The sequence below is a fragment of the Triturus cristatus genome, chromosome 10, assembly GCF_964204655.1.
Source record: "Triturus cristatus chromosome 10, aTriCri1.1, whole genome shotgun sequence".
Lineage (NCBI taxonomy): Eukaryota > Metazoa > Chordata > Amphibia > Caudata > Salamandridae > Triturus > Triturus cristatus.
In genome coordinates this window covers 431,416,638-431,442,503 of record NC_140593.1, presented here as the reverse complement: position 1 = coordinate 431,442,503, position 25,866 = coordinate 431,416,638, and the positions used below count along the sequence as shown (strand labels likewise).

General features: G+C 49.7%; 1 protein-coding gene across 12 annotated transcripts in view; it reads right to left on the bottom strand.

Moving 5' to 3' along the window:
- Nucleotides 1-25,866, bottom strand: part of WAC (WW domain containing adaptor with coiled-coil) — a 600,841-nt gene that overhangs the window by 373,987 nt on the left and 200,988 nt on the right. For all 12 annotated transcript variants that reach the window (XR_014970123.1, XR_014970125.1, XR_014970124.1 and 9 more), the window contains exon 8: nucleotides 14,944-15,192. Coding sequence is in view for 9 of the 12 variants with exons in the window: in XM_085631783.1 (XP_085487909.1) it covers nucleotides 14,944-15,192 (249 nt within the window). In the remaining 3 variants the exon portion in view is untranslated. The remainder of the gene's footprint in view (nucleotides 1-14,943; nucleotides 15,193-25,866) is intronic.

The window sequence follows — 25,866 nt, the reverse complement described above, 5'->3', positions numbered from 1 at the left end:
GACAAACGCGTTTCGGCGTGACCGCCTTCGTCAGGGTCTACTCAACAACTTCAAAATGTGAGTTTTTAAATAAAGTTGTGCCATACAATTCATAAAAATAGAAAGTGCTTCGTGATTTCAAATGAAAATGAAAATAAAAGAAGGTACAAACTAAACTATCGTTACTGCGGCGGCCATCTTACAATAGTCATTCTGATTTGGTTTTTACTTGATAAGGCAAACCAATCAATTTTATCCTATCAAAACTGCCAATGTTGTCATACATTAAAGCATCATTTTCCTTGTATATATGATAATTCATCATCTTAAAGTAAATTACTTTACGTTTTGAATAGGCAGAACGTGACAATTACTTCCACACTTATATTTTAAGTGTTATATATATATATATATATATATCCTTCCAAAGTTCGCCTCAGCAATTGAGTCTGCACTCCATTTACAGGTAAGAAAACATTCTTTATTAGTTTGTAGCAGGCAGCTTCCCTTCCCGTCTTTTTACCTTTTTGGCCTTACGCGTTTCAATGGATTCAGTCCATCTTCCTCAGAGGCCATGTGAGCATTTGAAAACATGATGTGCTTAACTCCGGAACCCTGCGTGCTCATTTGATTTCTGATTGGCCTCCGGTGTACCTTAAATTTGATGCGGTCATTCACGTTGCACGCTGGTATCTGTAGTTTGCTTTGCACAATTAAGACCCTCCAGTGGGTTCAAATGCTCATATCAATTTAAAGGAACATTTCTGCAGCCCACATTAACCCTCCGAAAGACTCTGCCTGCTATTCTTTGATAAACCTGCAGCGCCGCCTTCAAGGTGATTTCACCTCGTGTGGCCCCATATTCGTTAAGCTGGGTGGTGCGTAGACTCCACGGCCTGATGCACGCCGTGTAACATCCTTCCAAAGTATGTATGTGTGTGTGTATATGTATATGTATATGTGTATATATATATATATATATATATATATATATATATATATATATATATATATATATATATATATATATATATATATATATATACACACATACACACTGAAAAAACCATAGGTTTCACACACGTTATAGTTAGGAATTAGCATTTAAAAAACCTTGCAAATTCACTTAAAAAACCATAGGTTTCACACATGTTATAGTTAGCTGGGCATTTCCCTCGTAAAAAACCAATGAAATTCCCTCGTTATAGTTAGTGCAGGCAACTATAACTCACGCGACCGCAATCCGCTGCTGATGACGTCAGATATTACATCAATGTATTTAGACACTTCCATTCTTCCATTCATCTTTAGCTATGCATATATTTCATTTTTTTTTTTTTCAGAAAGACCCATATGTCATCAGTGATGTAATATCTGACGTCATCAGCAGCGGATTGCGGTCGCGTGAGTTATAGTTGCCTGCACTAACTATAACGGGGAATTTCATTGGTTTTTTACGAGGGAAATGCCCAGCTAACTATAACATGTGTGAAACCTATGGTTTTTTTAAGTGAATTTGCAAGGTTTTTTAAATGCTAATTCCTAACTATAACGTGTGTGAAACCTATGGTTTTTTCAGTGAATTTGTACGGTTTTTTAAATGCTAAGTTATGTATTTATTAATATATTTTTTTAAACAAATCTTTTTCTCGGCGCGCGCACGGTGCGCTTCGCGCTCCGTCCGCGCGCGGTGGGCATACGGTGCGCTTCGCGCACCGTACGCCCACTTTACGCAGTTCGTGCCGTGCACATACGGTGGGCACGGAGCACTTCGCCCCCAAGGGCCAAATACATTTTTTCTTTTTTTTGAAAAATCATGGAGTGCGCGCACGTTGCGCGAACTTCGCAGAATTTTTTCCGTTTGGGTGGTGCGCGCACTCGGCGATTTTTCGAAAAAAAAATTAAAAAATTTTTTTGCCCTTGGGGGTCCTTCTGGGACCCCCTGACCACGGCTAGGGGGTCAGGAACTGTCCACCCTGCCCCCTTTTCACGTTCTCCACATTTGTTTTTCACCCCCTCAGAGTGCGAGAGACAAAATGGCGGCCGACACTTCCTGGTTTCGACCGATTCGAATGTTTACTAAGATCTAACAACCAATCAGAATTGCGCTCGCGCACGGCAAGGTGCGCGCACCCAGCGTGCACGCTGCGCGCGTACAGATATATATATTGATTTAAATGCTATTTTCTCTGGAAATACTGAGCAGATTTACACCAAACCTGCAAAAGGCACTTCATGGACCTCAAGACTACCTCTCTGCCAAACTTCACGTAATTCTGTTCAGCCGTTCGGGCTGTAGCTGCGACTAAAGTCCCTATGGAAAAATCCATGGGGAAAACGAGTTTTGGGACCCCCCCCTTTTTCTCGGCCCCCGCTTGACGAATCACCCCGAGACTTTCAGGGTCGGAGCGGAGTGCCCCATTAGTTTTGAAAATTTCGCGAGGATTCGTCAATCGGCGCCAAAGTTATTCAAAATAGAATTTTGAGATTTCCTATGGAAACTCGGTCCTAACTATAACTATCTACTGGCGACCGCCAGTAGATTATATTACCGCTGTCATGGTCGACACAGGTAGGCCCTACGGCCCACCTCGAGTTACCCGATCGAAGGTTCTCTCAGTTGGAACGTTGTGCGTAGAATGGAGAACCGAGACCGAAGACAATACCGTTGATGGTAGAGGATTGCGCGAAGAAGTTTGAGAACGATACCGAACAGGAGCGTCGCAATACACATCCAAACCCGATGGCGGGAAAAAACTATCGGGGATGGACTCGATGCCCATGCGCACTATCACCGAAAGGAGGAGTCCCCTACCTCATTACTGGAAAGACTTCTTTGAAGAAAAACAAAGTGCAAACATCGGGACAAAACACCAGACGGCGATCTATGCTAAAGCATATGATCTAGTACACATATGCCTCGAATAGATAGTTTTTAGCATAATTTGTTTATAAATTTGCTGTGGCTTACTGAACCAGTCGCCTTTGTGAAGGTATTATTAGTTTTATGTAAATCCTGTGCACTTGCACAGGTTAGTATGTTTTTAGGTACATGCACTGTTGCTCTTTGAAAGCTAAATGCCCCTGCATTAAATTATTTTTTGGGGGGGGGGGGGGGAAGACACCTGCGGTAATTTTAAAATTGTTGCAAGTTTTATCATTATTGTTGCACTTTTAGGCACATGGGCTGTGGATGCAGTATGTTACATAGTGTAGCCTTGGGAATTGCCAACGAAACCACTTATGTTCTTAGAGAAGATAAGCTCATTTTCTTTTACTAGATTTTGCAGAGAAAAGTTCTGTTCTCTTATGTTGCTGGAACCGTAATCCTGCCTTCCTGTTTCTGCTTAGAGGGCAGCTAAGGAATGCGCTTGTTGGAGTTAAGCACCCAATTTATAGGGTCTTTGTGTTTGATTTGTAGGCCATTTTATGATCCTTACAGTGTCCTGAGTCCGCCCTGGAAGGGAGTGGGGCACAGGGGAGTGGGTTTATGACCTTCCCATCCGCTTTGCAGAAACTTTGTAAATGTGAGCTGCTTTTGGTGCCGCGTTAGATGTGTTGTGCCCAGCTATTTAATGCCTGGGAAGGAAAGGGGGCTTTGTTTTGCAGCCAGCCATAACATTATCTGCTGGCTTAGTGCAGTGGTTCCCAAACTGTGCACCGTGGCTCCCTGGTGAGCAGGCAAACCTAGCCTGGGGAGCCGCACACAATGCACTTTAACGCATTTAATGTTGAAGGGTCTGTTGGCTTCAGGTAAACTAATTAGACTTAAACGCATGATGTTTATGATTTGTAAGTAACATGCCTAAAGCTGTAAACGTAGTTCTTAATTGATGGCATGTTGATGGAGATGACTTCCATATTTCACTGGATCACCACATTCAACACCCCCAAAGTAGGCGGAAGAGGCCTGATTTATTTTCTTACTCGTTAATAGTTTTGTTTTATTCCAAATGCATTTTACAATAATGCAAGTTATCAGGCAAGTACAGTTGCCCTGTGTATTAAACACACTAGGTATTATTAAGTATTGCCATTTGTACTTGAATCATAAGTACTTCCAGTACACATTTCTTTCTGTACACACAAATTTCTAGACAGGACTGCTCTTCTTGAGCACAGGGAAGTAAAACACTGTATACGGTATAATGCCAACATTTGGAACCAAGAAAGAGGGAAGTTTAAAAAACAAATCTCAGGAATTCATTTTACTTGCATTGATTTGGAGGCAATTCAATACAAAATCATGAGTCACCCTGCTGAGACAGGTGTGTTGGCACGTATGACATGGGTAGAAATGGAAGTGCATGCAAATATTCTTCAAGTGCAGAAACACTTTGGCAATGGGGCCTACATGCATAGGACTGCTATCTAGCACTGTAAGTGGGATAAACACGTTTGAGAGGGTACTCTAAAAAAGGCATGGGCAAAGAATTGTAACTAGGAATTTGTTATTAGAGGTGCTGCCTTAGTAATAGAAACACCCTGCGTATATGATTATAATACTTTTATTAGCTTCATCCCAATTATTTTCTGGGAGAAAAATGCAAGTACTCCAAAGGCCGGGCTTACATCCCCCTCTCCCACCTTCCCCAAAAAACATAACAGTGGGGAGCCACAGGCAATGGCCAATGGGTCAATGGAGCCGCGGGTCAAAAAAGTTTGGGAACCACGGGCTTAGTGAATGTATTTTCTGTTGCAATGCTAAATATTTGTGAAGTAGAACCTACCGTAGGTCCGCATAGTGTTGAAGAGATCCCTAGAATCTCTTTTTAAGCCAATAAACGCCCCCTTTTGGTAACCCTTGTAAGCGTAGCGCACTATCTGAGCCCTTAGCTATGTTAGGAACCAAGAGGATGACATGAATATTTTTTTTCAAGAAATCGTGTGGTATATGGTTGCCAACATAATAGTAAAAACTATGAAAGTATGTTTAAATTCTTTAAACACTGTATATAAAGTGTGTACCAGCACACTGATACTTGCTGTAAGCGCAGCCTGGTAGACGTTAAAGGTAGTACGTGGAACAATTCACCCGTGCTCTTGCTCCTATATTAAATAATAAAGAGTAACTTATTGCCTTGTTTCAGGATGAAGCATCAGCTCCCTGCAGAAACATCCCCTCTTCCCCCCCAAATACCTGGAGACTGTTCTGCCAGCGATCAATGTACTTGCCCTGGTGCATGAGGAAGAAAGTGAGCAGCAGTAAACAAACTGCTTTGCTGAAAGATTTCCCACTCATGCAACCTTCCTTGGTACCACCTCTCTCATCATAGTATCTGCTGGCCTTTCTCTGTTGCCTGCGTCTGCTGCTGTAGTTTCTCAGACATCTTCAGTGCACCTCCGATCTCCATGGCGGAAAAAATAATCTGAGAGCTTGCACACACACACACAAAGGGGGTTGTAGCCTGACTGGGGGGGAGGGGTGGGGAGCAACCTTCCGAAAGAGAAAAGGAAAAGAAAACAAAAGCACTCTCCGACTCCAACCACTAGATAGCGGAATATGCACAGTATGTGAATCTAGAAGACGTCTATGCTGCAAAAGGAGTAGTTTCTTTTCTGTAACTCCAGTTCTGTAGTAGGGGTATCTCTGTTATAGTCATAATCTAGTGAATAGTCCCGCCCATGTGCGTGGACCCCGGAGCAATAAAAAATAATCTCTAAAAGGTGACAAATCATGCAGACCTGCATACACCTTTAAGAGAGAATTTAATTTAAAGACAGATAATGCAGCCTATACCCACAGGCTACACTGTCCAGTACTTCAACTAGAATTCCACCAACATCCACAAACAGCCCTGCCTGTCTAGTTTTTCTCCACAAAGGAAAAAACCCTGCCTCTACCAGCAAAAGCCTCTGGAATGATAGAGAGGAAGGAGAGGACAGACAAGCCCCATAGGCTGCCATTATGTGGCTTGGAACAGGATACTGTGCCTTTAAGAAAACTTTCCAGTTTTCCAGAACTTTCCCCAGTATCCCAGAATGCCCAGCAGGTCCCATTTACTTTCAGTTCTTTTTGAAGGCGTAGCACGCCAGACCTGTAGCATTCTACATATGAATAAGTATCTCTCCACCGGGGAGGAGGGCGGGCGCTTATGACTATAACAGAGATACCCCTACTACAGAACTGGAGTTACAGAAAAGAAACTACTCCTTCTGTAGTAGGGGATCTCTGTGTATAGTCATAATCTAGTGAATAGAATGGCAAGCCCATCCCCACAAAACAAAAGCGGTGGAGAACACACAAGACACTACCACTACTGTGCGAACAAATTTCGCAGCGAAGCCTGCCCAACCTGAGCATCTGCCCTGGCATCCGTGTCCAGACAGTAATGCGCAGCAAAGGTATGGACCGACTTCCAAGTGGCCGCCTTACAGATTTCCGCAATCGGAACATTACGCAGCAAAGCCGTCGTGGCAGCTTTGCCCCTGGTGGAATGAGCCTTAGGTTTACCCCCTAAGGTCTTATTAGCCTTTTGATAACACAATTGTATGCAGGACACAATCCACCGAGAAATGGACTGCTTAGAGGTCGCAAGACCCGTCCTGACTGAGCCATAGTTAACAAACAATTGGTCAGACCTACGAATATCCTTGGTCTTATCCAGATAAAATTTCAACACCCTCCGAACATCCAGGGAATGGAGAGACCTTTCCGCTGGCGAAGAGGGATTCTGAAAGAACGTAGGTAAAGTTATGGTCTGGTTGACATGAAAATCAGAGATAACCTTAGGAAGAAATTTAGGGTGAGTACGCATCACAACCTTAGCAGCATGAAATACAGTATAAGGTTCTTGACAACATAATGCCTGAAGTTCACTCACCCTGCGGGCCGATGTAATGGCCACTAGGAACGCCGCCTTCCAGGATAGGTGCTGCAATGAAGCCTTGTGAATGGGTTCAAAAGGCTCCATCAGTCTGGACAGCACCACATTCAAGTCCCAGGAAGGCGAGGGAAGTCTGACGGGAGGAAACACTTTCTTCAAGCCTTCCAAAAAATCCTTGACCACAGGGATCTGAAAGAAGGAAGTCTGTGAAGGGCATTTCCTGTAAGCAGTCAAAGCAGCCAGATGAACCTTAATGGAATGGAAATTAAGGCCAGACTGCACCAGATGTAAAAGGTATGGAAGGATGACATCTTCCTTACATGTCGTCGGATCAAAGTTCTTGGACTTACACCAGATACAGAACCTCTTCCACTTGTAAGCATAGGATGTTCTAGTGGAAGGTCGTTTAGACTCCTTCAGAATGTCCATACAATCGTCTGGTAGATTCAGATGGCCATATTGCACTATTTCAGGAGCCATGCCGCCAAACTCAAAGACGAGAGGTTGGGGTGCACCATCCGCCCCCCGAACTTCGTGAGAAGGCCCGGCCTGCACGGCAACCGCATGTGAGGAAGGAGAGACCGGTGAAGAAGGTCCGTGAACCACCACTGCCTGGGCCACTCCGGGGCGATCAGGATCATCCGCGCCCTGGACTGGGACAACTTGATGAGCACCGCCGGAATCAGGGGAATGGGTGGAAAAGCGTACAGAAAGCTGTTCGACCAATCGATCCATAGCGCATTCCCCAGCGTCCCCCGCTGGTAGTACCTGGATGCGAAGTCTCGGCATTTGCTGTTTTCGGCGGTGGCGAACAGATCTACGTCTGGAGTCCCACACCTTGCGAAGACTTCTCCTAGTACTTCGTCGTTTATGACCCATTCGTGGTTTTCCTGAATCAGCCTGCTCAAGGCGTCCGCCTGAGTATTCTGCACTCCTGGCAGATGCGTGGCCGTAATCGTCAGTCCTCTGGCCAGCAGCCAGCGCCAGATCGCCTGCGCCTCCTGCGACAGAGTGCGCGATCTCGACCCCCCCTGCTTGTTGAGATAATACATCGTGGTTGTATTGTCCGTCTGTATCAGCAGCGAGTTGGTCTAGAAGGACGGAAGGAAGGCCTTCAGTGCCAGGAAGACAGATCTGAGTTCCAGGAAATTGATGTGGTACGTCGATTCCAAAGCAGACCACTTCCCCATAATCTGCAAGTCCCCAGAATGCGCTCCCCAGCCCTGGAGAGACGCATCAGTCACGACACTCGTCGTGGGAATGTCCTTGTGGAAGGGAACCCCCTTGAGGAGGTTTTCCGCCGAACACCACCACTTCAGAGACTGAAGAGCATGCCGCGACAGGCGTATCTTGTCGTCCCAAGAGCCTGTCCTCTGATCCCACTGATCCTCCAAACACTCCTGCAGTGGTCTCATGTGTAGCCGAGCGTGAGGCGTGAGGAAGATACAGGAGGCCATCGATCCCAGTAGAGACGACACCTTCCGCACTGTTGTCGATGGAGCAGTCCTGAGGTCCTGAGCCTTCCGAAGGAGTGATAACCGTCTCTCCTCCGAAGGAGACACGCTTGCTGACCGCGTATCGATGGAGGCCCCCAGGTACTGTATGCACTGGACCGGAGTCGTGACCGACTTGGACATGTTGACGTGTAACCCCAGCTTGTGCAAGAGCTCGCACGTCCATCGGAAGTGTTCTTGCGCTTCCGCGAAGGATGATGCCTTGATCAGCCAATCGTCAAGATACGGGTAGACAAACACCTTGTTCCTCCGCAGGTGTGCCGCCACCACCGCCATGCACTTCGAAAAAGTCCTGGGCGCAGATTTTAGCCCGAATGGCAGTACTGTGTATTGATAGTGATTGGCGCCGACTTGGAATCGCAGGAACTTCCTGTGCTTCCTCGCTATGGGCACATGGAAGTACGCATCCTGTAGATCTATGGCACAGAGCCAGTCTCCCCGTTGCAGCTGAGGGTAAATCTGGTGCAACGAAAGCATGCGGAACTTCTCTCTGCGAATCCATTTGTTTGCCTGCCTCAAATCCAGAATGGGCCTGAACTCGTTCTTGTCCTTCTTGCGAACGAGGAAGAACCGAGAGTACAGACCTCTTCCCCTTTGAGACAGAGGTACCTCTCCTACCGCCTTTTTTCTCAACAAGATGTCTGCCTCCGCCTGGAGCTCTCTCAGCTGGAATCGAGAGCTGACCGGCGGAATCGCTGGAGGCGGGCTGATAAACCGAAGACTGTATCCATTGCAAACAATATTCAGCACCCACTTGTCCTGAGTAATTTTTCTCCACTCTGCCGGAAAAAATTGAATGCTTCCCCCCACTGGAGTGGGTAACGGTTGAGGGGGAAGTAACCGCTCAGGGCCGAGACCCGGCCGGGCCCTTGGTTGTGGTAGTAGCCTGCTGGCCTCCTCTACCCCTCTGGCGTTTCTGGAAGGGCTTGCGGAACTGCTGCTGTTGTGGCTGCTGCTGTCCCGAGCCCTGCCCTCGCCCTCTGCCCGACGACCCGAACCTCCTTTGGAACGGGCGCTTCTTTTTCTCGGCCTTCTCCAACCCGACGGCCGTCAGGGTTTCCGCCTCAGCCTTCATGCGGGCCATCTCATCGTCCGCATGCTTCCCGAACAGGGTTTCCCCCGAGAAGGGCAGGTTGGCCACTCTTTGCTGCGCCTCTGGCTTGAGGGACGTCAGGCGCAACCACGAATGGCGCCGCTGGTGGACGCCGTGACAGTAGGCGTGGGCGGCCAATAAAGCTACGTCCGCCGCTGCGCTGATCGTTTGATTCGACACCAGCATGCCTTCGCGCACCGTCTCCAAGAAGTCCTCCTTCTTGTCCCGTGGCAGGAGGTCTGCATATTGCTGCAGGGACTCCCACAGGGCCCGGTCGTAACGGCCCAACAAAGCCCCTGCACTCGCCGCCTTCATGGTGGTGGCGGCGGTGCCACACACCTTCCTGCCCGCAGAATCCAGCCAGCGGCTTTCTTTGTCGGGTGGAACCGTGGAGGCCGGGGCGGTCGCATGTTGTTTTCTTGCCGCCGTCACGATCACCGAATCCGGCTTCGGGTCCACTCTCACAAATGACAGATCCGACTCCGGGGCCCTGTACTTTTTCATGAGCCTGGAAGGAGCGGCCTTCGTCGTCGCGGGAGTAAGGAACAGCTCCAAGGCGGGTTCCACCAGTCCTGGTACCAAAGGCAGTAGGGGGCGAGACAGGTGTTTTTTATGAAGCGTCTCGAATATCACGGACGTCGTGGGTGTTGGAACCGTCACCGTGATACCCAACTTTGCAGCCCCTCGCAACAGCACCTCTTGGAAAGAGACCAAATCGTCCACCGGAGACACCCTCGTCCCCGGGGAGTCCGACAGCATCGGGGAAAGGTCTCTGTCCGAGGAGCGCGTGCGCGACCTGGACCTATACCTCCTACGGCGTCGTCTTGAGTCCGACGAAGACCGTCCACGGCTCCGTGATCTTCTCCTCCTGTGAGAGCGGGAGCGCGACCTCTTCGGCTTCGGCCTGTCCGCCGGTCTCGCTGGTCCAGGCGACCGTGGGCGTCGTGGTTTCGGGGTCCCCTGCGGCGGAGTCGGGTACCGTGGAAGGGAAACCGACCGCGGAGGAACCGGCGGCGGCCCCACAGGGGTGCGTGGCAGCGACAGAGGCTGGGGCGGCGGAGGCAGCGCCCGCGGCCGAGGTGGCGGCGGTGGTGTTGTTTGTGGAGATGGTGGAGGTGGTGGTGGTGGCGGTGGAGGCGGCGTCGGCGGGAGAGGAGGAGGCGACGGAGGCATCCGAGGCGGCGTATACGCCACCGAGTACACCGATCCCGGTGACTCTTCCTCGACGTCGATCTTCTCCTCGACGGCGACCTGCGCCTCGACGGCGACCTGCGCCTCGACGGCGCCCTGTGCCTCGACGGCGCCCTGTGCCTCGACGCCGATCTTCTCTCCGGCGTCGATCTTCGCCTCGACGGCGACCTGTGCCTCGACGGCGACCTTCGCCTCGACTGCGACCTTCGCCTCGACGGCGACCTCAAGCGTCTCGACGTCGATCTCCTTCTCCTCTTCATCGACGGCGAGCTGCGATCCCTCGACGGCGAATGCCGACGCCGGGTCCCATCTAGACGACGACCGCTGGACGGGGCCGACGACGGCGTCGTCGCCGACACCGCCGATGTAGTCGACGGCGGCCTATTCAAGTCCCTCGACGGCGATAGTCGACGCCGCTTCTCCCCAGAGCCCTGGGGGGACGGCGAACAGACGGTGGTCATCCTCCTCGACGTCGCCGTCGACGCCCTCGACTGGGAGTGGGAGCGCTTACTGGTCTTCCTGCCCCTGGGGAGCCCCCCAGAGGCCTCAGTATGGGCCAAATCAGCCCCTCCAGACCCACCTGGTGCCTTCAGTCTTCGTTCCTCCAGAACTTGAAGCCTGATCTTCATTCTATCCCTCAGGGTCCTGGCAGAGAACGAGTGGCAGATGGTACAGCTTTCAGGCACGTGGGACTGGGGAAGGCAACCTATGCACACCTCGTGTGGATCAGTTTTAGCCTTCTTTCGACCACATTCCGGGCACTTGTCGAACAAGCCAGGCATGTTGACAGTACCAGCTACTAAACACAAGAAAAAGTGACAAAAATTGCCAAAATCTCAATTAAACCCTTGAAAAGGGGAGAGCTCAATGCTCCAGGGTCCTGCTAGCAGGAGCCGGAAAAAAGAACTGAAAGTAAATGGGACCTGCTGGGCATTCTGGGATACTGGGGAAAGTTCTGGAAAACTGGAAAGTTTTCTTAAAGGCACAGTATCCTGTTCCAAGCCACATAATGGCAGCCTATGGGGCTTGTCTGTCCTCTCCTTCCTCTCTATCATTCCAGAGGCTTTTGCTGGTAGAGGCAGGGTTTTTTCCTTTGTGGAGAAAAACTAGACAGGCAGGGCTGTTTGTGGATGTTGGTGGAATTCTAGTTGAAGTACTGGACAGTGTAGCCTGTGGGTATAGGCTGCATTATCTGTCTTTAAATTAAATTCTCTCTTAAAGGTGTATGCAGGTCTGCATGATTTGTCACCTTTTAGAGATTATTTTTTATTGCTCCGGGGTCCACGCACATGGGCGGGACTATTCACTAGATTATGACTATACACAGAGATCCCCTACTACAGAACCTAGCATTCTAGCCCATTGGTAAAGCTAACTCTATTATTTATTTATTTTTTTGCAGAGTTTTATATAGCGCAAACTTGACCCGAATCCAATCAGGTATCAGAGCGCTTTACATATGTAAAGAACACTCACTTTCAAAGTTATTGTGAAAAACTTTTAACCTCAACCAGGATGGTAGAAGTTTTAAAAGGCTAATCATTTTCTTAGGAAACCATCTGCAGATAGCATAGTCTATTGCTCCCACAAAAGGAGACAACTGCAATAGATGTTGGCCGTCTCCAATTGGCAAGACCAGCTGTCAACACAACAGGCAACTATGGTAGCAACATCAGGAGGCTATTGAAACAAAACAAAAAAACAGACCATAAAACACCACAAAACACACAGTGAGTAGCAGTTCTACAGAAATTGTAAACTGCGACCAACTACCGGGACTTGTTAATTGGGTAATGAAAATATATACTCTACAGATGTTTGCCTTTTTGGTCACACATTTCTAGTGATCTACAGGGCCACATGTCCCCAGGACAAACCAGTCTTCCCAGAAATCTTCCACTATTCCCATCATTGCTGTTGAGCACACCAGTATATGCATTTTCTGTGACCTCAACTACCACAAACCAGAATTATTTATTCTTAAATATCTTGTATCTATCCTCAAAAGATGGAACCAAACAAATGAGCTTGATCAACCAGATGGTTGAATAAATCCTCAGCATGATTTTGTGAAGCTGTGCTTTCGTGGTCTTGAATGTTTCGAGACCGTGCCGGTGGTAGTTGGTTGTTCTAGTCGGGGGCACGAAATATTTTCTCCGAACTCCTTTGGGAAGACAACATGAGGATGGTGAGAGAGCAAAACCTATTTCTAGATCAAACCTCACAAATAGGGAGAAAGAACACCACTTAATGTATTCTAAATAATGGGGTGTTGGAAGGAAATGGGGTGAGGGATGCAGAGAAGGGGAATAAATCCACCGACTTGGGCGACAACTACTAGTTTATTCAGACTAAGACCTTCATGACCAGAGAAGACACAAAATAGAAGGTTCCTGGTCCTGCAGCCTACATACCAATTAAAATGAGGGCCCCAGTTTTCCTGATCTACCTTGCTTACATATTTAAAGCATTAAGCACAGGCAAGCGCGTGGCCAATGTTTTCACTTAAACATAGCAATGTTTTGCAGAACAGAGCCTGATGGGATTCTTGTATGTTAATCTGTGCATCTTGGTAATTAAAATGTACCTCAAGCTGTTTATCATGGACCACAACTTCACCTGAGACCTAGGGCACAGACCTCCTGGACACAACCAGTGGTGTTTCACTACCATCTGTACTAAAAATTGTTCATTATATTCTGTGCGTGGTTCCTCTTTAGGCCAGGCTGCATGGGAAATGCAGAGTGGGTCAAGGTTTTCAGTCTTTCGCTCACAGTAGTCCCAGTAGGTTAGGCAACTTTGATATTGGGTAAAGTTTCAGCCAAAACCCGGGAGGGGTGAGCGGGCACACAGGCCGTTCTTGTATACTCAATCTCAGAGCCTGGACTGTCCTTCAACAGGATTAGGCTACTCATTTTTGTTTCATCTATCACACCATTTATTTTTCTCAACTCAAACATTTAAATCTTTTCCTTCGATGTCTCAAGTATCATTGGAAGATTGTGGACTTCAGAAGCATCTGTGTTCTGGGAGAGCTATAGAGCTGTGAGCATTTGTGTTAAGAGCTCCAGCAGGACAGCTATCTAGCAATAAAAGGCCCTAGGACTGACCTTCTAAGACCTTCCTGTTGCCAGTCTAGCTCTACATACCACTCCTTTTCAATCAAAGACCGTCCACTCATGATAGAACATTGGATAAACCCTGACATTAAGAGATGCCACTAGGACTGAGACATATTGTTCTCTTTCTGCTCCAAGAATATGGAGAAAGAATGCAGCACTGAGTGCATAAGATCCAGTGTAGGCATGTATGAAAAATACTGGCATGAGTGTAAATGGTGGAACTTTTCATTCCCATTCACTTCGTAGAGGAGTTCAGTTTCAGCTTTCTCTCTAGCCTCTATTTTGGTATTTCACAGCAGATCGCCTGGAATGTGGTCCCCATTGTGGGTTGGTAACAACTAGGGCAAAGGAGAATCCTCTTAGGTTGCAGCGCTCAAATTTAGAACATTCCACTTCAATTGTAAGGGAAAATGAGAAAAAATGGAGGGATGGGAAAGAGATGGAACACATTTTTAATCCACACCTATTCCTTCTCTCACTAGATACTAGAGGAGAGAAACAATGTAAACAGCAGCCCAGAAGAGAGGCTGGTTATCACAGGGAGTGAGACATAACATAGCCAGAATCAGGATTTCCACCCCACCTTAACTATGCCTCAGTCGCTAAATCCAGCAACGAAGAGTAAGGTATGCACTAAAGCAGCTCAAACCATACATAGTGCATGATGAGCCTGGAAGGATATGGGTAGAAAGATGCTAACATGATCCCCAGCTTCAACGTGCTATGTCTAAAGCCAAGGCTGACCTCAGCAAACCGTATCGCCAGCATGCGTGAGTCAGTATAGCATGCAATCACCACTTTCGATCTTAGCTTTACCTAGTAAAAAGACTAAGGTAAACTGTCACTGCACTATATTTTGCAATGAAATACTACAAAATGAAAATAACTGACTACGTTAGAGCCCCATCTAACCACATACCTTAAGTTGCACTTTTTGGAATAAGTGCAGAAATGCTTTATTAAATCGTATTAACTTAGTATGTCTACCTGATGCAACAAAGTGTCGTTTTACAGTCAAATTTTTATAATTTAATTTCGAAAAAAGATTTGTCCATTGAGGGTCTATATTCAGCATTAACAGATATTAAAGTCCCAAACAAAAGATACCCCAGTACAACAAATGAAAGGAGCAGGGGGAATCCAGGTTTAGAAAAGTTAAAAAATAGCAGTATTAACTGGTAAACGAAAACGGCAATTAAGTTAACATTAAAAAATACCTTCATTTATTTTGGATATATCCACACTAGAGTTATTCACATGCAGGGTGGCTTGCAAAGCAGGAAGCAGCTGCCGCAGTATTGTTGGGTCTTGAAGTAACGTAGGCATGGGAGACTGCAAAACGGGCGAGACTGGGACAGTAGAAGAGGAGGAGGAGGAAGGTGGGGCAGCTGTGGGATTTGCTCCAGACGATGATGTTGAAGGAGTTGTGCAAGCATGGATTGTAGGTTTATCCACAGTTAGCGAATCTGGAAGAAAGATCGAACATTTACACACACATTATATATATATATACACATATATATATATATATATATATATATATACACACACACAGGTTTTTACATTGTCGAAAATTATACGGATAACATTTTTTATAGGCATATTTAGAAACATCATAATTAGACTGCACTATTCCTTTTCACAAAGAAAGTAAGCATCATGTAGTACCATGACAAATTCTCGTGTGAATCTAAAATATTTCCAAGCTGCAAAAGTATTGTTACAGGAAAGTACTTTTTTTGTTTTTCAAATCTGGCCTACTACACTGCACATGCGCTGCCTGTTGCAGGAAGTATTGTGAGCTTAGAGCCTACCCATTGCTTACCGTGACTGGCTTCATTGTCACTCATTTACTTGCTTCTCATTTGTTAGAGTCTGCGTGCTTTTCTTCCTCTTGTGTTGTCTTTTTTTTTTTTTTTTTAATGGAGCACGGGCACATTACTTGTGTCCTTTCACTACTCCCTTTGCAGGCCCTACTTTTTTTGTTTCAGCAATCTATGATATTACATGTTTCTCACTTATCTCCCTCCTGTACTTCTCCTCCTCTACTATACGCTTCTTTAGCTGGCCTTGTGAGTCGACTTCACCTAGTCTTCATTGGCTTATTCCTGCCCCCAATGCTTTTTTGCCTTAGTGCTTTGCTCCACCCACTTCATGTTGTCCTCTCGTCGTTCGCTCCCCCGCGTTAACCCTCAGTTCCCCCACACACCCTCACTGTTCCATCCCCTATCTGCACCCCATGCAGCTTCAACACTTCACCCACCCACCATTCACCTCTGTTATTTCACTCACTACCCACACCCTTCAATGTTTCCATCCACCCCACACTACTATTTTTCTTTACAGATACAACTTGGATCGGTAAACAAACATTGTCAAGCGTAGTTGGTGCACATACTGGGCTTTTTCGTTTACTTTTTAAAAAGCCATGCTTCACAATATCAGGGAAGCTGTACAGCATAGCTAGAAAAACTGGAAAACCAATAGGTCCCAAAGGTGTGACAAATTGGCATTATCGATGCCTGTTCCTTTTGTAGTATGGATCTAGCCAAGATCCACAGACTTGAAAAAAACTACGCAACCAAGAGTGATTGGCATAAACTATGTTAGCTGTAAAGGAGAAGGAATTTGAAATTGGAGGCCACAAATTAAGTGGTTATTCTCAGATCGATTCTTGGGAGCAGTGCAAGTGCACCAAAGAGTATGGTATGAAAGATGGGTGGCCCCAATTGAATTTGGAAAAGCTCCAACCTTCTCATTAACATATAATGAAATGTTATTTTTGTATATTTGCTTGAAAAATAAATCATTTAATGCTAGTTTATGTAATTTTGTGTATTCTAGTTCAAATCATGAAAACTGTCCCCAGATTCTAATAATGACTAGGTGGGGATTTCAATAATTAAGTCCAAAAATTAAGACAAAAGGTTAAGAAGGATAAGTTACTTACCTGTAATCCTAGTTCTCTTCCAGGGGTATCCTCATCTAAGTCATAAGCACTGAATATTCCCGCCCATGTGCAGGGACCCCGGAAATAATAAAATTATATATGAAAAACACATATATATACAGCTCTGTATATGTATAAACATATATTATTTTTTCCAAGCCAATGCAGCCCCCATAGAAGGCTAGACAATGTAGATATAAATATCCAATAACACACCATAGGTATAATAATACACCCAACTCTTTTTTTTTTTTTTATGAGGTAAAAACTCATGAGAGAGAAAAACTAAACACTGTGCAAAACGAACAAGTTACTTACCTTCGGTAACGATGTATCTGTAAGAAACATTAGTTAGATTCCTCACCTTAGAATATCCCCAGGCGTCAGACTGGATCCGGAAGATTTTTCGTCAGCAATACCCCTTGCGCGTCGCTAGGCGTCGTCTGCGGCTCCGCGTCCGTCGTCGGCGTCGTGCGCCGGAATGACGTCGTTGGAGTACTTAGACGCTGCCCTCGCGCGCTGACGTCAGTTCTTGTACATAGCTTTCCGCGCCAGGAACGCAGAGCCATGCAAAGACCGACACTGGTGCGAAAAAGAAAGTCTAGGGGCCTGAAAAGGATAACCTTAACCCTAGATGTCAGTTCGCAGAACGGGGAGGATGGGTGGGTCGGTGAGGAATCTAACTAACTAATGTTTCTTACAGATACATCGTTACCGAAGGTAAGTTACTTGTTCATCTGAAAGAAACGCGTTAGTTAGATTCCTCACCTTAAAATAGATACCCAAGCAATACCATCCCTGGTGGTGGGTCTGCGAACCAAGATCACACCAGAAAGTCCTGGAGGACAGAACAGCCAAAGAAGCCATCCCTCCGGACTTGGCTGTCAAGGCAATAATGCCCGGCAAACGTGTGTAGCGAAGCCCACGTTGCCGCCTGACAGATGTCCTGCAAAGGGACACCTCGTCCCAAAGCAGTAGTAGCCGCCGTGGCCCGAGAAGAATGGGCGCGCAGCCCAACAGGAGGGTCCTTTTTTGCCAAGGAGTAACAAATTTTGATGCACAAAACGACCCACCGAGAGATGGTCCGTTTGTGCACAGCTTTCCCCTTCTTAGCACCCACGTATCCAACGAAAAGTTGGTCGTCCACCCGGAACTGCTTTGTGCGGTCCAAATAAAAGGAGAGCGCACGTTTTGGGTCCAGACGGTGGAGCCTCTCTTCCTCTTTGGAAGGATGCGGAGGCGGAAAGAAGGTGGGCAAGGTGACAGACTGCCCAAGATGAAATGGAGTCACCACTTTCGGAAGAAAGGAGGGACGAGGCCGAAGGACGACCTTGTCTGGATGAACAGACAGAAAGGGAGGCTTTGAAGATAAAGCCTGGAGCTCACTCACCCGTCTAGCCGAGGTGATGGCTACCAGAAAAGCAGTCTTAAGAGTCAGAAGACGAAGAGGACAATTGTGAAGAGGCTCGAAGGGAGCGCATATCAGGAATGTCAAGACAAGATTCAAGTCCCACTGAGGCATTACAAAAGGAACAAGAGGGAACGTGTGAGTAATGCCTTTTAGAAAGCGTGTAACCACAGGGGACTTGAAAAGAGAAGGCTGATCAGGAAGCCGCAAGAAGGCAGAGATGGCAGCAAGATAACCTTTCAGGGTGCCCAGGGCAGAGCCCTGCCGGGCCAAAGAAAGAAGAAACAGTAGAACCTCAGAAAGAGGAGCGGAAAGGAGATCCACAGCCTTTGCTGTGCACCATGCCACAAATTTGTTCCACCGGCAGGCGTATACCGTCTTTGTGGAGGGACGCCTGGCTGCCAGAATGATATCACAGACTTCAGGAGGCAAGTCAAATGGCATCAACTGCCGCCGCTCAATCTCCACGCATGGAGGTGGAGGCTGGACAGGTTCGGGTGGAGGACCGTCCCCTGCTGCTGCGACAGAAGATCCTCCCGAAGGGGCAGACGTATCGGAGGATCGGTCAACATACTGAGTAGCTCGGGATAGCAGTACCTTCGTGCCCAATCCGGAGCCACCAAGATGACTTGGGCCCGGTCGTGCCTGATCTTCTTCAGCACTCTGGGCAGAAGTGGTATAGGCGGAAAGGCGTACAACAGACCGCAACTCCACTCGTGACGAAAAGCGTCGCCGAGCGAGTGCCGCCTTGGAAATTCCAACGCGCAGAACTGCTGACATTGCATGTTCTCTTCGGTGGCGAATAGATCTAACCAAGGCTCTCCCCACTGCTGAAAGAGACCTTGCGCCACTTCGGAGTTCAGACGCCATTCGTGATCCATCATGCACCGGCGGCTGAGTTCGTCTGCTCTGGCGTTCAGAGAGCCCGCCAGATGTTGAACCACTAGGGTGACGCCCTGGTGTTCCAGCCACGTCCAGAGGCGCAGAGCCTCCTGACAAAGGGTCCACGACCCCACCCCGCCCTGTTTGTTGCAATACCACATGGCGGTGGTGTTGTCCGTGAACACCTGCACGACACTGCCCCTGACAGAGGGAAGGAAGGCTTTCAGTGCAAGCCGGATCGCTCTCAACTCCGACAGGTTGATGTGGAGACGAGACTCCGCCGGAGACCAGAGGCTTCTGATCTCCGCCTCTCCCATATGGCCACCCCATCCCAGGAAGAACGCATCCGTCACTACGACATGCTCCGGTTGGGGAAGGGAGAGGCTTCTGCCCATGACCCAATCGCGGTCCGTGAGCCACCACTGCAACTGCTGGGCAGTGCCCTCCGAGATCAAGACATGGTCGGACAGGTTGCCGTGATGCTGGGCCCACTGAAACTTCAGGTCCCACTGCAGAGCCCGCATGCGCCGCCTGGCGTGATGCACTAGTAGGATGCAGGAGGCCATCAGCCCCAGAAGCCGCAACACTAGCCTGACCGAAACCCAGGATAGAGGCCGAAAGATGGGAATCAGGGCCTGAATATCCCGGACCCGCTGTTCCGGTGGATAGACCCGGAACTGCGCCGAATCGAGAACTGCTCCGATGAAGAGGAGCTTCTGAGAGGGACTCAAGTGTGACTTCGTTGATGGGAAAATCCCAGCAAATGCAGGAGATCCGCCGTAGTCTGGAGGTGGGAGACGACTGTCTGGGGCGAGCCCGCCTTCAACAACCAGTCGTCGAGATAGGGGAAGACCGGAACCCCTGATCTGCGCAGATGAGCTGCAAACACTGCCATCACTTTCGTGAACACCCGAGGGGCACTGGTGAGGCCGAAGGGGAGCACGGTAAACTGAAAGTGCTCTTGGCCCACCGTGAACCGCAGGTAACGCCGGTGGGCCGGCAGGACGGGGATGTGGAAATATGCGTCCTGCAAGTCCAACGCTACCATCCAGTCTCCAGGGTCAAGGGCAGCCAGAACCTGAGCCAGAGTTAACATCTTGAACCTCTCCTTCCGGAGGAAGGCATTGACGTTCCGGAGGACCAAGATAGGGCGTAGGCCCCCTTTGCCCTTCTTGGGAACCAGAAAGTAGTGGGAATAACAACCACGACCTACTTCTGGACTCGGAACGCGCTCGACGGCCCCCTTGGCCAAGAGAGCCGAAACTTCCTCGTGGAGAAGATTCAAATGATCCCCCGAGATACGGTGGTGCTGCGGTGGCATGGCTGGAGGGGTCGTCTCGAAGGGGAGGAAGTAGCCCCTTCGGACGATTTGCAGCACCCACCTGTCCGATGTGATGGACCGCCAGTGGAGCAGGTGATGGCGAACTCTGCCGCCCACTGGCGTGAAATGGGCCTGAAAGCTCGGACTAGGAAGGCTTTGAGGCGGATGCTGCCGGGGTGGATGTGGGCTGACCGCGTCGTCCTCCAGAACCGCCTCGGCGGAAACCACATCCGCGACCGCGCGCAGGTTGGTTCTGCGGCTGGTGGCTAGGCGCACGTGAGGAGGCACCCCTTCCTTGGCCACGAAAGGGGCGAAAAGCGGAAGTTTGCGATCGCGGGGCCGAAAGGCCCAAGGACTTGGCCGTAGCCCGGGAGTCCTTAAAGCGATTCAGCGCACTGTCCGCTTTCTCGCCAAAAAGGCGAGTGCCATCAAAGGGCATGTCCATGAGAGTGCTCTGAACATCGCCCGAAAATGACGTGGACCGCAGCCAGGCGTGACGTCTAAGCGCCACTGTGGTAGAAATTGCCCTACTCAGCGAGTCCGTAGTGTCAAGCCCACATCAGATAGCGTGCCGTGCTGCATCCCTCCCATCGGCCAGAGCCTGGGTAAGTCGTGTCTGGACCTCCTCCGGACACAGGGGCAGCACGTCCTCCACCGCATCCCACAGAGAGTGGGAATAACGGTCCAAGAGACAGGCGGTGTTCAAAGACCGCAGGCCCAAACTAAGGGAAGAGAACAGCTTCTAGCCAAACTGTTCCAGTCTCTTGGAATCCCGGTCCGGCGGAGCGGTCGGGAAGGAGGATTGGGAGGTAGAGGCCTGGATAACCAGGCTCTCGGGGGTAGGGTGTTGGGACAGAAAACTGGGGTCGCCCGGAGCAGGGCGGTGGCGCCTGGCGACGTTCCTGTCCACAGGAGGAATTGTGGAGGGCTTGGAGCAGGTGCCCTGCAGAACGTCAATGAGGGCCTCATTGAATTGCAGCAGAGGCTCAGTGGAGCTTGCTGCAGACTGAAGCACCTCAGTGAGGACGATAGTCCTCACAGCCATGGCAGGTAGCTCGAGCCCAAGGGTTGCGGCCGCCTTGCGCAACACCACAGAGAAAGCTGCGCCCTCCTCCGGAGCCACAGTCGAATGCAGTGTCCGGAGAGGTATCCAGGCCACTGGCCTCCCCCAGTTCATCTGCCCAGTCCTGTGACATTTGAGCCTGTGCGGCCATAGGATCCTCGGATCCCTCCCAGTTGTCCCCATCATCCGATTCCTGGTATACAGGAGGAAGGTACGGAGCCGGGCGGTAGACATAATGTGTCTCTAGCGGCACCGAACGCGGCGTCCATCGACGCCGGAGCGGCCCCGGGCCCGGAGCGGGACTGAACTGGGGCTCGACGTCGAGCGGAGTCGGCGTCGGGGGTGGTACCGGTGTCGACGCCGGCGGAGGAGGCGTGACGAGGTTGACCGGCGTCGGCGGGTGTGAGAAAGTGCCATCTTTCTTGCATGGTATGCCCCCACTTTTTGCTAAATTGCTGAATGTACTTCGATTGAGTGTACCGTGGGTTCCTGCCAATCAGGTGCCCAGGGCCTATGTTCCTTCCTTAAACCACACAAACTCCAAATTGGCAAACCCTAGCCACATGTCAGCCCCTAGTAAATGGTAACCTAGGTACCCACGGCCTTGTGGCCAGGGAAGGCCTCTAAGGGCTGCAGCACTCATTGTGTCACCCTCAGAGGCCCTGTACCCTTACACACACACACTGCCCTTGCAGGCTGAGTGTCTGGGTGCAGGACAAAACAGTCGACATGGCACACATCACTGTGTACCATGCCCATCACCTACACTGCCAAGGCATATGTCAGCCACCCCTCTAGCTGGGTGCATTACGCCTATGGTGTGGGCACCGGAGCAGGAGGCCTGTGCCCCTACAGTACCCGGGTCCATTCCTGGGCACTGTAAGTGCAGTGCTGTCATTTAAGAGTACATGGTGCTGAGAGCTTGTCAAACACGAGCTCCACAGCACCATATTGGCAACACTGAAGCCTGGGAAGTTTGGTATCAAACTTCTCAGCACATTGAACCCACACTGATGCCAGTGTAGGATTTAATGTACTAAGCACCCCAGAGGGCATCTTAGAGATGCCCCCTTACAGCTAACTTACAATCCACGTCTGCTCTGAGGCTGCCCAGGCTGCCACACAGCAGACACGTTGCTGGACCCCTGGGTGGGAGAGCCCCTGCTCTCCCGGGCCTGCAACAATGCACATCCTGGGTGAGGTGAGAAATCTCCTCCCCCAGGATGAGCAAAAGGGAAGCTTCAAAGGCAGGCCGCCATTTGGAGTTTCCCCAGGCCACTGCAACCCCCCACTCTGGCGGGAACCTTGGCCGGAAACCCCATACAAGGACAGGGGATGTGCCAGCCTGCCCACCCCTCAGGTGGGGGAGGCGAGGTGAAGCACATCTCCGGGCTCTCGCCATCTTGAAGATGGGAGGCCCTACCCTATCAGGATTAGGCTACTGCCCCCCTCCCACAGGAGAGAGGCAGGATATGGGGTGTACCCACCCCAGGACAAGGACCCATTGGTCCCTGGCCTTCACCTACCTGTAACGCCCCAAAATCTAGTATTTAGGGGCACCCTGAACCTTCCTTCCGGAGATTCCAGATAGAAAATTACAAGAAGAGCAAGAAGAACAAAGACCTGCCCTGCAGCTGCTAAAAAGAGAAGAAGACACCAACTGCTTAGGCCCCAGCCCTACCGGCCTGTCGACTCTCGAACCTGCACCAGCGCGGCACCTCTCGTGGCCAGCAACCTCACCAACCCCGGAGGACCTGGCTACCTTTTGGCTCTAAGCCCCTGGGACTCCCATGAGTAGAGGCTCTACTCAAGAAACCTATTGTTAACCCCTGGCAGCAGCCCGGAACCGCGGACCCAACACACTCTGCACCAGCCAAGCCTGGCCAGTGCCGGAGTGGACAAAGACCCCGAGTCCGGCACCCAAGGACCCCCCTCGACATCCCGGAAGAAGCCTGCAGCCTCAGAATCAAGTGCCACCCCAACCGCGATCAACCAGAGGGTAAGATTCCCGACGTCAAAAGGCACCCCTGCACCCGGCGCCCTGTGCCCAATCCCGGGGTACCCACCTAACCTACAACTACCCAACTTACCTCTCGAAGTGGTGGTGGCACCTGAAACATCCTCGTCCCCGAGCCTGCAGCCTTTTTCCAAACCGGAACATTCCCATTGATTTCCATTGAGCGCCCGAAGGCTCAAAAGCACCCTGCACCCAGCCGCCCGAGTGGCCCTGGCAGTGCCCTCTCTACACTAACCTACTTCCCCACTTGCCCTGAGTAAGTGACCAGGAGCCCAGCTCCCACAGCCGCGTGGCTTGCCAGACAGCAGCCACCAACCAAGGCCCCCCTATCCCTCATAGGATAACATTGGGCCTAATTCTCTCTGCACCCGGCCGTCCTGAAACCGCTGAGGGTGAACCAACTGTACCTACCTGACACTGGGGGACCCCTGAGTCCATGCCCGGAATTTCAACTCTGCCAGTCGAGTACTTACCCTTAAACCGCTAACTTCATTTTCCTCATAGGGTAACATTGACTGGCTTTTTCTTCAAAAATCTTCTAAGTGTGAACTTTTCAAAACTGCAAAAATTCACCAAAAATCAGCCAAGTGACAAAAACGAATTTACTCACCTGCTCCTAGGTGAGCTCCCAGTGCTGGATCTTGGTGCCCAGCCCTGACCCTGAAAAGTGTCCACAACTATACTTACCTCTAACTCATTTTTCTCCCATAGGAAACCATTGTCTGCTTTTCTGTGAAATTTCTTCTAAGTGTCTATTTTTGCAAATTTGAAATATTCTTTTAAAATCGTACCATTTCTGCAAACGAAATTACTTACCTGTTTTTGATAAGGACCCCAGTCCTGGGTCTAGGTACCCAGTCCTGGATTACTAAAGTAACGATAAAGTACTCTACCTGCAATTTGAATTTCTTGCTATAGAGATCCATTGAATGTTTTGTTTGAAATATTTTCTAAGTGCTAACTTTTGAAATAGCTAAATATTATTTAAAAATCATTACAGTTATTAAGTCGACTTGCATCACTTGATTCTGAATACTGACCCAAGGCTGGTTCTAGGAGCCAGACCTGGAATTCCAAAAGTAATCTGAAAAGTAATTTATTACAAATAACCTGAATTTACCATTGAGCTCAATGCATTGTTATGTTTAGGAAATAGGATTGTTTATTGCAACCAACTGTGACTGTTTACACAAATTTATTGCTTAAGACAAAAGTATTTCTATTCAACCTCTCATTCTGAGAAAGTATATTTTTACCCCCTTTGTGGTTCTAAAAATAAAACAAGCATATATTTTATATATATAAACCATTGGCCTAGAGTTCAGTTATTGAGTGTGTGAAACCATTTGCTGACTGAGTGTGTACAATAAATGCTTTACACTGTCCTCTGGTACTGCCTTACTGCTCGACCAAGCTACCACTTTTGAGAGTAAGGTCATACCTAACTTTGACCTCTATCTGCCTCTGGGGGACTGTGGACTCTGTACACCCTGGGGCTGATTTATGAGCCCCTTGCGCCACTTTTGCGTCACTTTTCCCATGTTAAAAGTGACACAAAAGTGGCGCAAGGGGCTCATAAATCTGCCCCTATGTACCTATTCGGGAACAGTATATACAGAGCCACTTTCTCACAGCGGGGACTCGGGAACGGGTCCCTCGGGTGCGTGCGGCGTCGAGGCCGGTGCCGTCGACGGCGCCGGGGCCGGAGCCACCGGCAGGCAAGGCAGCCCTGTCGGGTCCGCGGGGCCCGAAGGCGCGCCAGCGGGAGTCGACGGCGGAGCCAGGCTCCTCATGGCCGAGAGGAAGGCACTGACCTACGCCGGCGTCGCGTTAGTCCCAGGGACCAGCGGGTATGGGGACTTGCGCGGCGCCTGCGGCTCCGCCGGAGCCGCGGGGGTGGAACCACCCTGACCCTCGGCAGAGTCGCGCGACCGGCGAGGGGAGTCTGAAGAGCGGTGTCGCCTCTTGGACTTCTTGGAATGCTTCGACTTACCCGAAGACTTGGATCCCGACGACCGATGGGGACGTCGGCTGCGGCTCCGCGACCGATCCTTGGACCTCCTCCTGGACCGGGATCGAGAGGCGCGGAGCCGAGTGGCGAATCTCGAGAAGCTTACGGGACCGCTCCCGTCTAGCCTTCGAGGTCAGGGCCTTGCAGTCCGAACACGACTCCGCGTCGTGGTCGAGGCCCAAGCAGTACAGGCACCGGCGGTGATGGTCCGTAACCGACATCAGGCGGTTACAGTCAGCACAGGCTTTAAAACCAGGCCTCCTACCGGCACCGGCGTCGTTGGACAAGATCAAAAAGGATCGAAAAAGTTAGTCAAAAAGTGACTAAAGGGGTAGCTCTCCCGGATCTGCGCTTACTGGCGCGGAAAAAAGAAGAACTGACGTCAGCGCGCGAGGGCGGCGTCTAAGTACTCAGACGACGTCATTCCGGCGCACGACGCCGACGACGGACGCGGAGCCGCAGACGACGCCTAGCGACGCGCAAGGGGT